The sequence below is a fragment of the Lepidochelys kempii genome, chromosome 10, assembly GCF_965140285.1.
Source record: "Lepidochelys kempii isolate rLepKem1 chromosome 10, rLepKem1.hap1, whole genome shotgun sequence".
Lineage (NCBI taxonomy): Eukaryota > Metazoa > Chordata > Testudines > Cheloniidae > Lepidochelys > Lepidochelys kempii.
Window position 1 is genome coordinate 12875017 of NC_136389.1, and position 20800 is coordinate 12895816.

The following is a 20800-nucleotide window of genomic DNA, read 5'->3' on the forward strand; positions in this document are numbered from 1 at the left end:
TAGGGGAGGGGTTAACTTGATCCTAAAGCTGCTAAGTCCAAAGGTTTCATTTTCTCCATTTTAAATAAAAATTACCTCTTTATAAGAACTCCCTTCTGCCTCTTCACAGTAGCTGCTCTCGTTTCCCCTTATTCCTCGCCTTGTTCATGTGAACAGCGTCTCTAATGGAAAAAGAGATTGGACAAAAGAACCTCTGGACCCCCCAGCAACAATTAAGAATTTCATTAAAATACAATAGGCCAGTTATTGCTGGCTCATTATTATGTTATAATAATTGCTAATTGTCTTATTAGCATTTGACAATTATGCAAATAATGAAAAACATTTCATAAAAGTAATAAAATTGCCCTTTTTTTACATCAATAGTTTTAACATCTAAAGCAATCATGATTTTGCTCTCCAGGGTTTATTGGAAATGCCTTTAAAGGGGAGATAAACCTCTAACGATGCCATCCGCAGAACAGGGTTGAGATCGGGTAGGGCACACAGAGGTCTGGTCTACACTACAGACCTTTATTGGTATAACTACATCGCTCAGGGGTGTGAAAAATCCACCCCCTGAGTGACATCGTTATACTGACTGAACCTCCGCGTAGGCAGCTCTGTCGGCAGAGAAGCTCTCGGGGTGGTGGATTAACTGTGCTGATGGGGAAAGCGCTCTCCCGTCGGCTTAGAGCGTCGTCTTTAAGTGCTACAGCTGCATCCGTACAGCGGTGCCGATGCAGCATTTTAAGTGTAGACGTGTCCTGAGCTATGTGAATTTCCGCTCTCAGTGCGAGGACTCTTTGCCTTCCACTTCCAAAGGAACTGTCTGGTTCATGGCACATGTTGGTAAAATGTCATTTTTCCTTTTTTGAGACCAAGAGAAAGTATTCGGGCACTAGCCTAGGACTTGGGGCAATGGCATTCAGGCTACTGCTCCACCACAGCCTTTCTCCCATGTGACACTGGGCCTTCTCTAACTTGAGGTGAGCACTTAGTGAAGACCAGGAAGTTGGTAATTTCCACATGAGTTAGCTGGTTAATGTAAAGGCTGGGGGCCTGATTTTCAAAGGTATTTAGGTGCTTAGGTATCCAGGATTTTACCTTGGGTTATGAACATGCCTTTCTTTCATAGTGAAGACAAGGCCTGAGTAGGGTTTGCCAACTTTGTAATATTTAAAATCGGGACACTCCAGCAGAAGTGCCAGAACCTCTCCTTCCCGCCTGGGGTGACTAGGTGTCCCAATTTTATAGGGATGGCCCCAATATTCTGGGCTTTGTCTTATATAGGTGCCTATTACCCCCTCCCTATCCCGTGTCCTGATTTTTCACACTTGCTGTCTGGTCACCCTATTCTCACCCCTGCCCTGAGGCCCTGCCCCCATTCGCTCCTCTTTTCCCCTGCTCCAATTGCTTTTACTCTTCCCCTTTCTCCCCCACCTCTGCCCATGTCAGGAGGGACTTGCCTGCGAAGCCAGGGCTGGGAGCTGCACCTGCCCGACGCAGGTAGAAGGTGGCCCTGGCTGAGTAGGGGCTGGCGTGGGTGATGACTTGATGCCTCCCTGCCTGCAGTAACTGGACTTTGGGTGTCTGGTCAGTAGATCTAATTGGACCCCGTCAGGTCCCCTTTTGACCAGACTCCTGACTACCCTAGGCCTGAGGCTCAGATCCTTAGGTGTATAGCTCCCACTGAGGTGCCCTAGATACCACTGAGGATCTAGGCCTAAGTGTATCTGTGCCTCTGTTCTCCATCTGTACAATGGAGATAATAGCATTTCCCCACCTCACCAGGGGGTCCTGAGGATAAATACCTTACAGGGTGCTCAGAGATAATGCGGCCAGATAAGTTGATAGATGTCCCTTGTGCTTTTCCCTGCCAGGAAAGACAGGACTTCCCTAGAAATTTCTGGATTGTAGTTTAGAGCTAGGGTTGATACAAGGTACTGGATCTGATCTCTTGCTAATTGGGTATGGTGGGGATTTATCCATCTATTAAAGAGGTCAATAGAAAAAGGCTTTTCGAGTGGACCTCAACTCCAGGGCTTTCTGTTATACTTGTCTTTCTAAACGATAGACTCTAGCTTAACAGATGCTAAATTGGTTAGTCTCTAAGGTGCCACAAGTCCTCCTTTTCTTTTTGCGAATACAGACTAACACGGCTGTTACTCTGAAACCTAGCTTAACAGAGTTATGGGCTGGATGCAGGAACCACTTGGTGATATCTTATGACCTGGCAGGAGGTCAGACTGGAGGATTGTAACAGGCCCTTCTGGCCTTAAACAAGCATGAATATATGATTAATCATCATTTCACTGTGATTCTGTGGTCTGGCTATTTTTGGCTTGGATTTGCTGATGTTTTGATTTGATGTATTTTTCATTAGTAACCTAGATGATGCCTGGATATTTAAATCTGAATAAAAATGTCAAAATCATGCTTGTTTGCAGTGTTGTTGTAGCCGTGTTGGTCCCAGGATAAGGGAGAAACAAGGTAGGGGAGATGAAATCTTTTATTGAACCAAACTTCTGTTGGAAGAGACAAGCTTTTGAGCTCCATGGAGCTGAAGAAGGCCTGAAGAAGAGCTCTATGGATCTCGAAAGCTTCTCTCTTTCACCAACAGGAGCTTGTCCAATAAAAGATATTACCTCACCCACCTTGTCTCTCTAAAATCATGCTTGGCATTGGACAGGACCCAAGATGATGGCAGTTCCTGCCTTGAAGAGTTGACAATCGAATACCAGTAAATGAAATTTAACTTGAATATCTCTGCACTTGGCTCATTTTCCTTCCCCGGTCTATTTCCACAACGCAGAGTTCCCAGTATTGCCACAGCTCCATTCGCCTTCCAGCTGGAAAAGCAAAATGGATAATTCATTCTAAAGCTGGTGTCAATGCCGCTAGATGAATGCATCAGGGGCATGCGGTATTTGTAAAGAGGTGAGTTTTCCCAGTTCTTCTAGAGGTTGCCAGTCCGCTCTTCCCGGCACTGTGCTGCTGGCACAGTGTTTGGTTTAGAAATAATTCATTTCATACTTTGGCTTCCAACTTGGAGGTTTGTAGAGAAAAGAACGTGGGGAGAAAATGGCTAAAGCTGGTATTATGCCAGTTACATGATGGTCTCCTAGGCAGCCACAGACTGGAGACCAGGAAATCCTGATGTCTACCGATAGCTCTGCTGCTGACGTGCTGGGAGAGAGACAAGGAGGGTGAGGTCATATCTTTTATTTGACCAACTTAGACAAGCTTTTGAGCCATACAGAGCTCTTCTGGGAAAGGTACAGCTACCATCACAGCTAAATGCAGGGTGAAACAGATTGTTTAGCATAAGTAGTTAGCACATTATCTAAGGGACCATTCAAGAGCAAGTGGCCTGCTAATACCTCTGCAGTCACAGGACAAAAGGGGGGTTGGTGGATTATAGATTGTTCTAATAAGCCATAACCGGAAATGCTGTGTCCATTAACTTGTGCTATGTCTACACTACCAGTTATGTCGGTATAACTTACATCGCTCAGGGGTGTGAATAAGCCACCCTCCTGAGCGACATAAGTTACACTGACCTAAGCGCTGGTTTGGACAGCACTACGTCTGCAGGAGGGCTTCTCCTGCGGGGATAGCTGCTGCTGCTCGGTGGGGGCAGATTAATTAATTGGCCGCTGTAAGCTCTCTAGTGTAGCCATAGTTCTTTTTCCAGTATGTAAAGCAAGGATAACACTCATTTACCCACATGGCCTGGGCCTGTGAGGGTTAATTTGTTAATGTCTGTAGCATGGCTTGAAGAGGGAAAGTGCTATCTAATCACTGACAAACATCATCAGCTCAGTTCACCAGCCTTTACTCTCTGCTTCACTAATAACAGGTGAAAAAATCAAAGGATGGCAGTGGCAAACCAGTTTGAAGGAAAGAGTAAAACTGGGAGGGGCATGTTCCCATGGTGATCCATGACAAGGAGAGGGTACCGCACCCAACCTAACATGTTCTGGTTTGAAAACTCAATTTTCATTTTCTGTTTCAGCGATACGCAGAGGTAAGATCTCTGAATCCTCACGTAACTGGAGTGTTCTTTCTGTTTGACGGTGCAGAGATCACTGTGTATTTGTCTGATCCGTCGGAGAGGGACCCTAATACCTTTGGTCTGGGCTTGTCACCTTTTAAAATAAATTGTCAAACTTGTTGCATTGAGTCATGACTCAGCATAATCCTGTGGCAACCCCACCATAAATTTCTGGGCCCTTTTAATGTCCTGCTTACCTCATTTGCAGGACACCTGATACTTTAGGACTCTCCTATCCCAGGGAATTGGAATGGGTGACTGTCTCGTCCCTGACCTCACTGCAACAGTTGAAGTCTCTTGAAGCCATGGGAAGAGGCAATGGTATTAGAGGAGTGGAGACAGGCCCATTCACCATTAGGGGCAGAGGGAGCTCTGGGGGTGTGAGGATCAGAGACCCACCCCCACATGTGAAATACTTTTATTTATTTATTTTGACGGGAAATCACTTTACGCACCGGGATAACAGCGTCACTTGCTCCTGATGCTCAAGATTCCTTACTCCAAGGTTGGGGGATGTACTTCCTCTTGAGAAGCGTCCCCAATGCACCCAGCGTAGGAATTTGCAGGTTGACACAAGTGGATCCTCTGGGTGTATCTTATTTCACTTTCAGCTTCCTTCAATGTGAAGTCATGTTTGAACTTGAATTTTATATTTTTCTCCAGGTACTTCACAGGTAAAACCGCAAACTGGCCTCAATCATGAGTGATTGGTTTGAAAGCATTTTGAAGTGGCGTGCGGAGCTATGAAATTGTTCTTTGTTTTTTCTGACCCGGGCCTTTTAAATATCTGAGGAATCAGCCTGGCCGCCTTTTGGTAAGGCGCAGATGATTTATTATGTTACAGAGGAGACGCACACACACTCTTCTCTCATGGATACTTCCTTCCTGTTTTGATTCCTTAATCTAAAATAAGTCATTAATTTTGAAAGCATAAGAAAAACATGCCCCTGCTAGTCTTGGGAGAAATAACAGCCATATATATATAAGCCAACTGAGAGAAGACAAAGACTTGTTAAATGCCAAGTAATTTTGCAACATGGGTAGGATAAGATTTTCCTGTCCTTGAGATAACTTCCTCTTACACATGTCAGCAAATTGTAATTTTCACCCTGGGTCCAAAGGTCTTGAGATATATCGAGATATCAGTATTGCTAACCCAGAATGTTCAAAAGTAAAGAATCAGGACCCTCCCAAAATCATAGCCTTGTGGTTTTGTGCCTTTAGGATGCACTCAGGTCACACTTCCAAGGTTTCGTCCACAACAAAGAGGACTAGAAACGTACGTTTTATAATGAAAGCTGAGGTTCTCGGGTAATCACAGGATTCTAGAGCTAGGGCTTTTACAAAAGCACCAAATATTGCAAGATGAATTATAAAATCAGGAGAGTAGGCAGCCCTGGGATAAAGTGTATGGAAACTGGGATGAGTTTAAGGAGTGACAGCAGACAGTCTGGAACTGATGTGCCTGGAACTGATGTCCGTAGCAGTCATGGACATTCAGGGTATGCTGGGCACATGGTTGCCAGATCGTGCTGTTATTTAGGACTAAGAAGATGATGAGTTAAAAGTGAAGCATTTTTGGTCAATAGTGACAGCAGATATATAGCTTTGTGCTGTGGCTGGCTACTGCGGCTGCACTAGCCAGCAATGTTTCCAAGTCCTCCAAACTGTTTATGGGCATGTGTTAGGAAAGAATCTCGGCAGGTGTTTGTTGTGCTTTTGTGGAATGAACTCCATCGCATTGGAGAAGTCAGGCACCCCTGGACTTTCATAGCAGGGACAAACAACATTTACAAAGGTCTGGCATCAAATACAGGAAAATGGAACTTAGACCAAAAGAGCACATGGAGACAAATGAGGCCCACAGCAAAGTACTTGTCGCTTGTACACAATATTATTGAATCATTAGTAATAATAGGGTATGAGCTTACTATCTCTCATATGTCATTGCTACCACCATTACCATGTAATAGGAACCCAATGCCTATTGTGTACCAGTGAGTGTCTCCAACCTGAATTTTGCTCAGTCCACACTGCCTAGAACCAACTACCAAGGGAAGTGGTGGATTTTCCATCTTTTGATGGGTAACTGGGTGAGATTTAAGGGTCTGTGTGATAGAGGAGGTTAGACTAGGTGATGAAGGCGATGTCTACACTGAAGTTAAAGATCTGCAGTTGACCTGCGTATGCTGACTTGGGCTGCAGGGCTATATAATTGCTGGGTAGATGTTTGGGCTCTACTGGCCCTGGGGTTGCAGGGCTAAATTAATTTTCACATTCCCAATGCTGCAATAGCTGGGCAGAAAACACTGCAGGGGAATGCTCACCTCCACAAAACCCTGTTTTCACTGAATTAAAAAAAAGAAATCCCACAAGTGAACTTTTTACATCTGTCGCCTCCCTCCTCCTCGGTACGGCAGAACCTGCACTTCCCAAACTCCCTGAAGAGGACTGAGTATGATGCCCTAATGTCCACAGTAATGTGACCATTGCCTTTCGCAGGTTTGCAAGAAAATGGAGGTTAAGAATTGGTTTGGATAATCTAGATCTAACTGGGCCAGAATTCTCTGCCATGGAAGTTTCTGTTAACATTTGCCCAGAAACCGCACCTTTGTTTGCCACACACCTGTCCAATGGGGTGAAACAATTCTGGTTTTATGCTGCATTTCTTCTGACTGACCTTATCAAGGGTTGATTCATTTCTAGCATAACCTGAGCAGAAACAGATGTTTACCTTCTGCTCCTTTGCCGAAGCCACGCAGCACTAGAAAGCTGGCTCAGAGGGTGCAATATTTCCAATCAGCCCCAACAGTCTATTGATTGTTTTAGTTGTAGAGCAACATATGCTCAGGCCTTATTACAAGGGATTCCTATAAATGGCACACAGGATTAATAATGTATTTATAACACAACTTTGTTTTAGTATAAAATGATCTATAAACGTGGAATAAATGTTTTATAATGTTTTTGTAGCCTGTTATAAATGATAAATGGGAGACTATAGATGCCACATCAAATATTGATACTGCATTGTGTGCATCTTTGTGCTGTTACTGTTCAGGAAGCCATTAATAATAAAGTGAATGGAGATGTAAAAGTTGCTGACATGCCCAGCAAGCCGTTTATAATGAAATGTATAATCCTTCCCATAAAGTAAATACGTTGGCTGGTGATTGTTGATGAAATGGAAACACACTGTGAATTATTTGTAAGGTATTTATATATTAATATATATTATCCATATCATGTCATAGAAATGCCATTAATATATTATATTGGCTGTATTAATTCTTTATACCTAATTTATAGGCAGCTCTTAGACGAAAGCATTATTTTGTGTCCTTTGCTGCTTTGTCAACTATACAAATACATTTCTTGTGAGTTCCTTGCTTTTCCAGCTGTTTCTTTTAAGTTGATAATGTTAATTGATGCTAACGATCACCATCCCTTCCTCCTACCTACCCCTGGTGTAACACACTGGGGCAGAGGCTCAGCTGAAGGCGTCTGACCAAGGCCCAGATTCACAAAGGGGGACTTAGGTATTGCAATGCCAAGTAGTATTGTGCCTAACTTTTACGCATGTAGAAAATCATAGGAACACCATAGTGCTCCACAAAACCTGAATTAGGTGCCTAGGCATCTCTACGCTGCAGTAGGAGAGATAGGTGCCTAACCACCGAAGCCAGCATGCTATGCAGGGAGATGCCTAAACTAGCTAATGGAAGATGCCAATGCAGTGGAATGTACTAAGCCCTGTCCTCTCACCTAGGTGCCGAAGTCTGGACTGCAGGGAGGTGCCTCTCTCTGCTTGGAGCTCCACAAATAGGAACTTGTCTGCTAGAGTCAAGCTCCTAAGGCATTTCTTGTGGGAATGATTTAGGCACCTGCCTCGTGCCACATAAAATGGATGGAGTAGGAAGTGTTATAACTTTTTAGCCCACTGGTTATAGAGCAAGGTCCTGGGATTTGTGAGACCTGGGTTCAATTCCCCCCTTAGCCCGAGGAGGAAAGAGGATTTGAACAGGGATCTGCCCTGTCTCAAGAGGGTGCTCTAACCACTGAGCCAGGGGCTATTCTAATGTAGGAGGGTCCCTCAGACTCTCCTCTTGAAGCTGTTCGCATGGCTCTATACTGAAGGAGGGATTGGAGCAGGTGTGTCCCCCAACCATTGGGCTGTAGAGCCATTCTCTCTCTCTGGCCCAGTGATGTAAGTATTTCAGTGGAAGATGCACTGAGAGAGAATGGCTCTGTAGTCCAGTGGTTGGGGCTAACCGTTATAGGGTGGCACCACCACTTCCTCTTCCTCCTCGGACCTGCGTTTGAACGGGACCCGATCAGGTAGGTGGCCTCTGAGCACATCCAGCCGATTGGGTCCCACATGTGACATAGGCAGCCAAATGCTTGTCTTCCCCCAGTTTGTGAATCACTCTAGGGCTGGGGCAGGAGTTAGGCATTTGGATGCCTAGAGGGAGGCAGTAGTGTGCATGCCCAAAGGCAGAAACCTAGGGAACTTTTACCCTGAAAACTTAGGTGCCAAGAGAGTTTAGGTACTGATGGGGATGGAGGGAGTTTTGTGGATCACAGTGGAGCCAAAACTGGGACTTTGGGAACTCCGTACCTTTGGGAAGGGGGATCAAGTCACTAACTGCTGACTGAGTGTAAAAAATGGCCTAAATTCAGATGCAACTACCCCTTGTAAAATTCTCTTTCAGGCGCTAGCCTTTATGTTCCTGCATCCAACAGCTCCTTCTCTTCTGGGTGCAGATTTGCTGTCAGTTGCACTCGTGTGCAGCTGTGTCTGGGAAGCAGCAAGCCCACTCTGGCTGCTGTCCCCACACACTTCTGCCTGATCTAGGCTCTGTGTTAGCAGAGAAGGCTCTGCTCATTCAGTTGTGGGGCAGCATGAGAGACGCAATGGTCCTTAATATGGGGCTGGAGCTGCTGTCTGGCATATGCCTCATTCAGGTGGCTGGTTTGAGACCTCCAGGCTCAATTCGCTGTTGTGCTGAGCCTTGAGTACTCTTTATTTACACCAGTGCAAAGGAGACAGAAGTCGTCACTTTACATCCACTCTGCACTGGCAAAAATGACAACACAAAGGGCAGGGTAACAATGAATGGACCCTAGAGCTGTTTATCATGGCATGTTTTTACAGCATTCTATCAGCTTCCCTCCCTCTCTATTCTAGACCCTACCCCCTAAACCCAATTGTATTGTGCAGTGGAAGCAGTAGCTTCCCAGCTCTGATATAAATTGCTTCTGTTTGCTACATCCTCTTCCCTAAATTTCCTACCCTGATCCTGCATCACCCAGCGCCGCCAGCAGCTTCCAGTTTACTAGGGTTTTGCAGGCTGACCAGGCAGCCGGGAGGCGCAGGTAGTGTTTGGAAGAGAGTGCTTGCTCTTCAACTAGAAATGCAGGCTGCCTCTACCTGTTGAACTCGCCACACTACCGCGGCAACAGCAAACGTACATGGATTTCAGCGTGCTAAGGCAATGATACACATACACTAGAGAGAGGCTGGCGCAAAGTTTAAGTTTGAGCCGAAGTGTTCAGATTTGCCGCATTGGTTGAGGCTCCTTTCTGATGCACACCAGTCGAGTTTCTACAGTGGGGCTGCTCAGGGTGTGCATGTGCATTGGAACTGTGACATGCCTTTTCGTTGGAAACACGCATGGAGTGAACAGGCGTCACTCTGCTGAAAAATCAGCAGGTAGGGGATGCATAAATGTATGGGCAGATGGATTATTGTATGAACAGGGGACAGATGTGGAAACTGGCTTCAAGATTTTTTCACTCATCTAACTTGTCTTGCCACCTTTAAACCCCTAACATTGTCATCCAACCAGACAAGCGTTCAATTATGGCAAACGAGTAGAGAATGACCCTATCGCCCATATGCTCTGGCTCCCCCTAGTCGATCTACCACCTGGTGCACATCAGCTATATGGCATTGCCTTCATCAGCTCTGCACCAGAGTCGGAGACAGGATAATCAAGTGAGGCTACATACCTGTGACGGTGGCAGAAAGCTTCAAAAAGCTGGAGCATCTCCTGTGATGCTAGCTGCTTGAGCACTACTTTTCTGGCAATCACACGTGCAGGGACGTGGTGGGAAGCAGCCTGAGGACAGGACAAAGAGAAGACTCATTTAAGGATTCTGACCCACCATCTGAATCGTTCCCCACATCTCTGTCTAGTTGCACAATTGCCCTGCGCAGCTTTATGGCAGAGATGTCCTCTGCGCTCACGCATGAGGGAAGAGAGCAGGGATACATGTGTGGAAATCTGCCTGAGTCCTGTTAATGCGGCTCCAGAGGATAGTTCTACACTTGCTCCAAATCAGGCTAGAAAAAGCCCAGCTCAACAGCTGTGCTAGCTCCAGGATCTGGTGAGCTATCTCCCTGATCTTGCCTCGCCCACGGTTATGAGCCAGAGGAAAGCACCTTCCCCTGCCTAGGTCGGTTCACCTAGGCCCCGGGGGGCTGGTTCTGCAGCTCCATGGTCTCCACCTGGCTTGGGCTAGGGCCTGCACCCAGCGCTCTCTGGGCGTCAACCAGGGCAACGAACGAGCATATCCAGAGAGCAGCACCCCCGCTCCCTGGCAGGGCTTGGCCTGCACAGGTGGATCAAGGTTTCCTGGGGCCCTGGGCTAGAGCAAGTGGGGGGCCCTTCCAGGAGCTCCTGCCCCCGTTCTGCTCCTTTCAAACCCTTCCCGGGGCACTGCCCCTGTTTGCCCCCCCCCCGCCACTTCTGCGGGGGGGCCGGGTCGGGGCACTGGGGCTTCTCCCGCCCCGCCCGCTCGGCGCTTCTGCCGGGCACACGGCCGGGGGCGCTGGGCTGGAGCTCCCCCCCGGCGCTGCTGCGTGCCCCGCGACCCTGCTCGGCGGAGTGGGGCCGGCCCCCTGCCCCAGAGAAGGGGCCTCTCTCCCGGCCGAGGGGGCGCCCTGATCCCTCCCCCCGCTCCTCCCCTGCGCTCTCCCCGCCTCTTCCCCACAGATCCGGCCGCGGCTCGGCTCCTTCCCGCACACCCAGCAGGCTGCAGCCGGGACCCGCCGGCGGGGTAGGGCGCCGGAGCGGGGCCGCAGGACAAGCTGCGCCTTGGGCGGCGAGCGGGACTCGGCGGCGGCTCCCCGCGTCCGGGGCTGGGAGTCGGGAAGCTCCTGACACGCTCTGGGGCTGCCGCGGGCTCCCTCCGCTAGACACAGCCGGGCTGAGGCCAGCTTCATCGACACCCCCCAGCAGTGACGGGGGGTCTTGCACCAGCATCGCCTGCACCCCCCCCCAGCAGTGTCTGTGGGAGGGTCTTGCACCAGCATCGCCTGCACACCCCCCCCCCCAGCAGTGTCTGTGGGAGGGTCTTGCACCAGCATCTCCTGCACACCCCCCCCCCGCAGTGACGTGAAAGGGGCAGGAACTAGCCTTGCCTACACTCATCCCCAGCAGCGACGGGGGAGGACTTGTGCCAGCAGTGGCGGGGGCTGGTTGCAGCATACCTTTTCTTGCCCGCAGAAGCGGCCTGGGAGGTTGGTAGCAAAAGCACTTTGCAGCAGGTGAAGGGTCTGGGTCTATCACAGAACCAAGCTGGTGGAGTTTGGGGCTCTTCAGTTCCTGGCGTCGCGAAGTGCTGCTCTGGATGTCAGATTTTCCACTGGGAGCATCGCAGCAGGGATCTGGCTTGCCTCTCCTGTACTTGCCTAACCCCTGTCTCTGACTGCCCCGCTATCCAGAATGGCAGCCATCAAAAACTTGCAGCTGTGGTGCAAGCAGCAGTGTGAAGGCTACCGGGATGTCAGCATCACCAACATGACCACCTCTTTCCGGGACGGCCTGGCATTCTGTGCCATTCTTCATCGGCACAAACCAGACCTCATGTGAGTAACAGGGAGCTTCAGGTGCCCCTTCTCCTCTGAGTTGGTTCCTTCTAGTATCTTGCCTTAGGAGTTCTCCTGCATTCGATCCAAATTCTGTCTCCCTCCCATGGAAATCTGGTGTCCTCTCACTTGTAAATTATTTATGCCAGAAACACTGAGGAGTCATGGAACTGAGGTTATAAAAATGGTTGCTCATCTTAGAATATCAGGGTTGGAAGGGACCTCAGGAGGTCATCTAGTCCAACCCCCTGCTCAAAGCAGGACCAATCCCCAATTTTTGCCCCAGATCCCTAAATGACCCCCTCAAGGATTGAACTCACAAGCCTGGGCTTAGCAGGTCAATGCTCAAACCACTGAGCTATGCTTGCTCCCTCCTTTAAATTTAAGAGTCATTTAAAACTTGACTGGAAAAATGCCCCACAGAAAATCCTGGCAGGTCCATGCACTGAATGACTTAATAGCCATGCACAATTATGTTTCTCAGCACTCAGTACTGGATCTCTCTTCTGTAGCACGGGGACGGGAGGGTTGGTTGGCTGGCTGGAGTGTTGGACAGGGAGCGGCAGGCATGTCTTTCTGTGCTAGGTATCATGGTCTTTCCCATGGAACTTCAGTGCATAGTACCCACCTGAGTGCCACCTGGGCTGCTGGAAGAAATTGGGTTGTGAGTTAATTCTCTGTCCTGCCCTATTGCACGGGGGCAAGGGAGATTGGGTTGGCATGTGAGTCTGGGTTTCGAGGACCATGGTAATGGGGGAAGAGTCAGAGTGTAGTGTCCCAAAGCATTAACTGTGACTCGGGCGGCCCTTGAGCACTGTGGCCTTTATGGGGTGGGAGCGCTGTCCTGAGTGCCATCTCTTTCAGCTCCTTGAGGTGCTAGCAGCTATTTTAGCTCAGTCCAGGTGTCTGATTTGCCTAGCGCAGGAGTTTGTGTCCAGTTAAGGGCAGCGCCTGGTCTTGTCCAGTTGGGCCTGCTGCAGGGCCATGACCTTGTGTTTGGGGGGCCTGTGTGGCTGGGGGCTTGCTGACTGGGGGCTAGCTGCATTGGCATAATAGAACGCTCAAGCTGTGTGCCCTGTTGGTCCCAGGCTATGAGGGAGACAAGGTGAGTGAGGTGATATCTTTTATTGGGCCAACTTCTGTTGGTGAGGGAGACAAGCTTTCGAGCTTACACAGAGCTCTTCTTCAGACCTGAAGCTGGTCTCTCTCACCAACAGAAGTCTGTCCAATAAAAGAGATCCCCTCCCCCACCTAGTCTGGTCTACAATGCTACAAACCTTCCAGCCCTGGTTAGATGGTGTTCTGCTTTGGCACTGAAATAGTTGTGCTGTCGTGAAAGCAGAAAACCTCCGAGCCAATGGCTCGTTTCTCCCCGTTCACACTCCTTTCTTCTCCTCAGCGAGTGGCGAAAGGCTGGGGCTGAGCTGTAAACAGTTAAAATATGTCCCTTCTGTTGCTAAACAAGTTTAAACGCCAGTTGGGAGATGTTTGCTTCTTTGCAATTAATGTTTGTTTAGGCTCCACTTTCCATGCTGTGCCAAATGCCAATTTCATCAGTTATTAGCTGGCCAATAAATGCTAGTTTATAGCAACAACAACAACAAAAACCCTGGGAATTTCCAGGCAGGATTCCATGCTGGGGAGCTGAAAGGAGCCATGCTGGAAGGAAACTACTCCTTCCACTGACTGCCTCTTCTCCGTCCCCCATCCCATGGCCTCTTCCATGGAAACACAGAGTGAGTGGCTGCTTTCAGAAGAGCTCTTCGACAGCCCACAGACAGAGCTCAGTAGCTGCCTGCTTGTCACCAATTGCTTGTTTGCCGATTTAGAGCCCAATCCTGTGAGGGAATGGGAGCCCTCAACTCCCAGTGACTTCATTATGCACTAAGGGCATCTCCAGGAGGCCAGGCTGCTCAGCCTGTTACACCGCTGTCCCATAGGGTTTAGGTCTTGCCTTCTTTTTCCACTGCTGGTGGTGTCTGACTCAACAGCTGCATTATGAAAGGAAGGGCTGAGTGCTGCCCCTGAAGTTGCGTTCTGGGTTCTTTTTACTGTGTAATTTTAGCTTGAAGGCTAGTAACACAAGAAGTGTGAGAACAAAGCCGGGGGGCAGGGAGAGAATTTCTCTGTCACATTGATGGGAGTACTTGGGTCCCCTGTGGTAGGCCATGTCAATCTGGCAAGGAATTAGATTGTCTCTTCTATTCTTGGGGCTCTTCTCCGATTCCTTGGACTGTGCCCTCCTGCCTAGGCTGTCCTATGTGGTCTGTTCAGTTTTCTGTGGGGAAGCCTCTCTTACAGGTGTCTCACTTCTTGCTTTAACCTAAGGAAGTGGCCGTCCATCCCCGCTCACCTCTCTCCTGTGACTGTGGGTTTCTTTGAACTTTGCTTCTGTGCTTTAAAGAGGCTGTCACCAGCGAATGAATTACTTGTTTGACCGGCAGGAGCAGCCACCCAGTCCATGGCAGTCTTTCTGAAACATAAAGAAAAGGAGTACTTGTGGCACCTTAGAGACTAACCAATTTATTTGAGCATGAGCTTCGAAAGCTCATGCTCAGATAAATTGGTTAGTCTCTAAGGTGCCACAAGTACTCCTTTTCTTTTTGCGAATACAGACTAACACGGCTGTTACTCTGAAACCTTTCTGAAACATGCATCCGATGAAGTGAGCTGTAGCTCACGAAAGCTTATGCTCAGATAAATTGGTTAGTCTCTAAGGTGCCACAAGTCTTCCTTTTCTTTTTCTGAAACTAGTTTTTCCTCCATTATTTGATCAGGTGCCATTGCCTTGCTCTGTTTACTTCTTGCCACCTCACCATGTTTACTGTCTTGGAGGTTCTCTGCAGGACTCTAAATGTTCCCCTGCCTGCCTTTAATCCAGAGTCAGTGACATGGTAAATGCCTGTGGCAGCAGGTTATGTGGCTTCCGGACACTCAGAAAGGACCTAGCCACGTCCTAGCTGGCCTTGTATTGAATGGGTGTCACACCGTATCAAACATGGACGCTTGGGCAGGGGATTGGCTACCTGAGCTCCAGGGAAATTCCCTGTTGGCCAGTCCAGGGGGTACAAATAATGCTTCGGCTGCATGTTTAAAGCAGGGGATAGACACACTTTAAATAAATCTCTCTGTTCACTAAAGCTGCAAACACTTGTTGTGATTGCTCCCTGTTTTTTTTTTGGTTTAATTCTGCCGCAGAGCATTTCAGGTGCAGCCGTGCTCAGACAGACAAGTGCAGGTGAAATTATGACAAGGCCTTTGGGACTGGTCTCCCTGTTCATATTAACAATAGCAGAGTCACACAACAAAGCAGCTGGTGTACGACTGGCAGGTGAAGGTGCTGCTGGGTGGAGGTGATACCTTTACACGCTTGGTGTCGGAAGTTGCAGGAGGCCATGGGAAGCTCCAGAAGCTTGGATTTTTTTTTTAAATTCCTGCAAATCTGTGAGCTTGGTAACCTTGCAACAGAGCTAATTCGTGTCTATAAATCACGGATTGAATGTTGATCTGTAAATCTGCAGAGATTGTTTTGCAACATGTTTTCTTCTCTTGGCTTACACAGATGACATTTTAGCTCCGGGGGTATGCTATGGAGAGGGAGTTTCTTGCTCCGGGTGGCATGGGGAGTAGCAGGAGACTTCAGGCAGTCAGCAAAGCTTTAACAACATTGCGGTTTTCTGTTCTGGGGTTTGCAGTCCATAGGTCGGTGGGGAGGCTGATATAACGTCTTTTCCCTTTTCCTGTTTCCTGCCAGAAAACATGTGAAGGGAAAGATTACTTCTTCCAAATTTAGCTGAGGTCAGGCAGCAATGGCAAGAGGTTCTATGCTCTGTGCACTGGGCAACCTGCATACAACTAGAACTGCATTCCCCACGTGCTCTAGGAGACTAGGGCATGTTGGACTTTGTTAGGAAAGAAACCCAGGACTGAATGAATTTGGAATTAAATTCCCCTTTCACTCCAATAGATTAAGATTTCTTAACGTCCTGTATACACAGTCCATGCACTGCTCCAGGCAGGTTTGTGCCCATGTTGAGTGGGGAATGAATACAGAGCATTAATTTATTCTTGTCAGAAGAAGGTGAAGCTTCCCAGCTGCAGGATCCAAGATGTGAACTCTGCAGTGTTCTCACCTTGGCATCAGCTGGGGGTGTGATATGTTGCTAGTCCTGTTAGTGGGTTTTGAGTCTGTACTGATAAGTGAGTCTGGAAAAGCAGAGAAACTGTGCTCTGTCATTCGTGCTCTCTGGTATTAATTCCAGATGTTTTAGGGACGTTTTGGTGGAAAGGTTTTGATTAAGCTCTGTCGTCTTTCCTTCCCTCTTCCCTGCTGCCCATTGGTGATATTCTTTCTCGGGTTGCTAACTAACTGTAGCTCACGAAAGCTTATGCTCAAATAAATTTGTTAGTCTCTAAGGTGCCACAAGTACTCCTGTTCTTTTAACTGTTAAAAGGTCAGCATATGAGAATTTAGAGGGGGTATGGAATCCCCTGGCAGGCTGCAGGCTGCGTAGAATTGGATGGCTGGAACTGGTGAGCCGTGAACAGTATCTGTCTGCTCTTATTCTCCAGGAGACCTTAGCATGGTTGTTATCAGCTAGCTGGAATGAGAGCAGCCAGGCGAGTTTGCTCCATAGAGGACAGCAAGTCTAGGAGGCAGACAGGAATGGAGTGGATTGGGCAAGGGGAGCCCAATCAGACTGCGGCAGCGAATTTGCATATAAGTGCAGAGTCATACAATTTGCTTGTCTTCCTTGTTACCTGGAAAATCAACAAACCAAAGCATTCCTGGAGCCACTAGATTAGAGAGGCTAACAGACTCTGTCCTCCCAGAAGCCGTTTCTCTGGGCGGCTCCAGTAAAAGATATTACCTCATCCATACTTGTCCCTCTACATAGCAAACTAAAGGATGAGCATGGATTGTAGTTCAGCACTGTTCAGGTTGGGCTTTGCATTTTAGGTGCCATTGCTTAGGGCTATTGCCAAGGCCGCACAGAGCCCTAAGCAAAGTAAGACTTGTTGAGCTTCACCCATGTCTTTTTATCTGTAGCTGATTCTCCATGGCCTTTGAGCTGGTTTGCCAGTAGCTTGGTGGCTGATTGAAGGAGTGTGTGTGTGTGTAGGGGGTGTGTGTGTGTGCATGGGCAGAAACCTAGGGCTCCACTGCCCTTGCTGTAGCCAGCACAAGCATGTCCTGCGTGGAAGAGCTGGCTGCCAAGAGACAGTCCCGTTTGTGCAGGAACAGGTCAGGTTTCTCCTCTGCTGTCATAGGGCCTTTACTACTTGCAAGGGATCCTTTGAACTGGGAAGGTTTCACTGTTCCCAGGGAACCCCATGTAGAGACCCGGGGCATTGTCTGGACCTTTCTCCACAGGCAGCCTTTGGGTTGCTTCCTGTTCTCAGTCACAAGGTGAGCAGCTGCAGAATCCCATTGTGCTGTTGCATCCTATGACTGGCTTGCAGGAGCAGACAGGATCTTCCCTATGGAAACACATGTGCTAAGGAGGGATCATGACAAACGCTGCAAGCTGGAGATGATAGGGCTGGAGTAGCTCCTTGGGAGCGGGGCCATCTCAGCCAGCTGAATGAAAACTTTGTTCAGGGGCTTAAAATTGTACTTTCCTGAGCGAACAAACTCCATTCTTCCCCACTGCCCCGAGCCTTCCACCAGGGTCTGGTAAATGCATCTCTTCGCTTCCCAATGAACTGAGTTCTCCTTTGCCTTCTCAGTGGAGAAATCTTGTGGTCCGGTTTAGTTCTCCCTTTGTATTCATGTTGTTCCTGTAAGATTATAGATAAATTGATCCAGAGAGCAACTGATACTACAGACTAGAAAGAGCATTAGCTAGATCAACTCCCTAGGGAAAAATCTGATGTAATCTTGTTAATAAAACTAGCCATTAAGATGACTAGCCAATGAGAGAAACAGTGCTTGGGGTACATGGCATGAAGAGGAGAGGTGCCTTTTAGTGAGGCTCTCTATGTGGAACAATCGCCAAACAGCCTGGCTGTGTACATTCTCTTCAGTGAGAACTGCAAGCGGATTTTTCAATTATCCTTCAGCAGAGAGAAACCCAAATTCTTACCTCCAGGCTCCATCCCACATGGCCTTGATGTTGTCTCCACTTTCACTGGTGTAAATGGAATTCAGAAATGCAGCCTTGTGACATGGAGGTGACGGGGAATGTGACTGATGCCAAATCAATGAATCTGGCATTATTTTAAACCTCTGGCACGGAGATTTATTTTTTTTTGTATTTTCCACATCTGTGCTTTGGCAGGTTGAAAGATACAGAGCAAAGCCTGGGCTTGCCCTGGCTCTGTGGTGCTTTCCATTGCTCTGTGCAGTCTAATTGGACTTGCTGTGAGAGGACACCTTCCTTGAGCTGCTGCTCTCTCTCTCCTCAGCACTATGTCAAGCTTCCTTAAAATCAGAGAAGCTGGAGATGTAAAACAATTGCTAGGTTATCTTCTCCAACTCCTGCCCATGCTGGGGTTTTCCCTTACAGTATATTCTTAAATGCTTTGTCTAGCCTGGCTTTGAATGACTCAAGCGAGGAGTCCCTTTGGCAGATTATTCCACAGTCTAGCAGATTTTGATGTTCATCTTACATTTATCTTTGCAGTTCCTGGGGGTGTGAGCAGAAAACAGCCTGCAGTGAGGGGAGAGTTGGCTGTGCATGCTGCTATCCATGGCACAGAGCTGCTTGTTGTTTTCATTGGCATTTTGGGTGTTAGTTGTACCGACTGGCGTGATCCAAGCTCTCGCGTGGGGATGCGGGAGCGAGAGAAGGGATTGTAACTGACTGGCTCCCTGGGCTGGGGGCAGGAGGGACCCATATGGTTTGTCTGAGGTGAAGCGGGATGATTTTAATTGTTGTCTCAGTGATACAGTCTGCTTCCTTAATAGAGCAGAATAATAAATAAAATACTCCTTTTAAGCCACTATTGTAAGGAAGGAAAATCCCCACCCAGGAGCCCACTGGGACAAGGAATGAATGGGATGGTTTGGCAAGTCTTACTCCAGCCTGGCGGGTGGAGGATTCTGGCTTGCTCCTTGTCTTTATGCACTTCTTGGGGGAGTTCAGAAGTGGGATTTTGACATCAAACCCAAGCTCATTCTCCATCTGCCTGGCTCACCAGTTCCTGGGGGTGAACTCTCAGTTCTGCTTGGAAGGTGGGACCCTGGATCCAGATGAAAGAAATAGAGAAGAGGTGGCGGTTTGTGCCTTGGATGAAAGGAAATTATTTAAAAGACAGCCCACTCTGATCTGTTTGAAATCTGAAGTTGGCAACTGGTGTTTTTCAAACCCCTCTGTTATTGAAGGACAAATTTCACTGTAAGTTTGGAGCAGGGGATTGTCCTTCACGTATTTTAAGGGACATCCCTTATTTGCCTAATGTTCGTGTCTTGTATTAAGTATATAAAGGACACACTTTGTCCCATATTTTCAGTAGCAGTCATGCAAATGATCCTGTGTGTGATATAAACTCATGCATTTGTGCTATAAATAGAACTGTGTGTGGCAGCTTTATCCTGGATTTTTCATATAGTTGTCCTTTATTCCCTTTAAATAGAAACGGTTGCGTGAGTTTGTGAGGTGAATTGGTGTGTATTAAGGGAAGGCTGTTTGAGAACGTAAGAAAACCCAAGTTTTTGGCCTACATTTTTTGCAAAATGTCACATGAATAATTCTTTCTCTTGTAATTAATGAGAAGTTCCCCTTCATGCTATAAACATTCTGCTGCATGTTTTCAGCCCCAAAACTGTAGCATGGTGATAACTGGAGAGAAACTGAGTAGTAATAAAAATGGCTCTGGCTAGCCACTGTCCAGGTTGAGAAGAGCAACAGCTCTATCTTTCAGCTGTAGCTTGATCGTTGATAGAAAGCAAACTCGATTTCTAAAATGATTTCTGCTTTCTTAATCTGCGTGTTGTACAGCAGGTGAAAATATTTCTTGCTCAGGCCCAAGTCTGGTAGAGCATGTAACAGCAGAGAACGGGGTCGGGGAAGAGACAGGATCTGAATCCAGAACTTGGACCTGCTGCTCCATGAGCTCACAGGAGGTGAATGTATCATAGAAGTGCATGATATTCACAGCTTTCCTGGAGGAGGGGGATGACTCCTGCTGCCAAGGCTGCTGGAGGAAGAGAGGACCGGAGCCAAGGCTCTTCTGATGCTGGAAGTCTCTGAGGGTCTGGTAGTTCTGGGTCTGGCACAGGGATCTGCATGTGACCATTAGGGGAATGCTGTGCCTCAGGGAGCAGCGATGATGATACAAATACGAGAGGTGTGTCCTGCCTGGCAGCAGTGATCCTTGGGGGTGTGGGGAAGGAGCAAGTGTTTCATGAAGGCAGCAGGTAAAAGCCTTCACCTCTCCCGCACTGCAGAAGCCGTGAATCTGTACACGATGTTTGGCTGGCGTGGCATAGCCCACTCTGAGGGTGGGGTGGCCAGCATGGCCAGCCCTGGAAGACAGGGAGCCGAAACGGTGCTCCAGTCGCAGATGGCAGGGAAGTCCCAGCTGTGCTGGTGGGGTCTCCCGTGCTGAGCTCACACCTTTGTCCGCAGGAGATACTGGAGTGCCTTTACCAACAGGGGCCTCTGGGCTTGTCTTTAGTGAAGATGCTACTCCCGTCGGCGTAGTTAATCCACCTCCCCGAGAGGCTGTAGCTATGTGGATGGGAGAAGCGCTCCCGCCAGCGTAGCGCTAGGGGTTAGGTTGGTATTACTACATTGCTCAGGGGTGTGGATTTTTCACACCCCTGAGCCATGGGGTTACACCGATATAAGTCTGTAGTGTAGACCTGGCCTCCGATGGAATTGCTGGGGTATGTCTGGTGGCAGCCAAAGCAGGAAGGAAGCTGCCACTCTCTTCCAAAAGAGCCA

General features: G+C 48.2%; 1 protein-coding gene and 1 long non-coding RNA gene across 6 annotated transcripts in view; one reads left to right on the top strand and one right to left on the bottom strand.

The window, feature by feature from the left end:
- Nucleotides 1–10982, bottom strand: part of LOC140918198 (uncharacterized) — a 28553-nt gene extending 17571 nt beyond the window's left edge. For 2 of the 3 annotated variants that reach the window (XR_012161104.2, XR_012161106.2), the window contains exons 1-3: nt 10049–10982; nt 4492–4939; nt 76–161 (exon numbers count right to left, since the gene is read on the bottom strand). This is a non-coding gene — a long non-coding RNA (uncharacterized LOC140918198). The remainder of the gene's footprint in view (nt 1–75; nt 162–4491; nt 4940–10048) is intronic. The other variant, XR_012161105.2, reaches the window with a different exon arrangement.
- MICALL2 (MICAL like 2) overlaps nt 10949–20800 on the top strand; it is a 34840-nt gene continuing 24988 nt past the window's right edge. For 2 of the 3 annotated variants that reach the window (XM_073362036.2, XM_073362037.2), the window contains exon 1: nt 10949–11909. In XM_073362036.2, the coding sequence (XP_073218137.1) occupies nt 11767–11909 (143 nt within the window). In that variant the 5' untranslated portion in view covers nt 10949–11766. Of the gene's footprint in view, nt 11910–20011; nt 20202–20800 lie in introns of all 3 variants that reach the window. The other variant, XM_073362038.2, reaches the window with a different exon arrangement.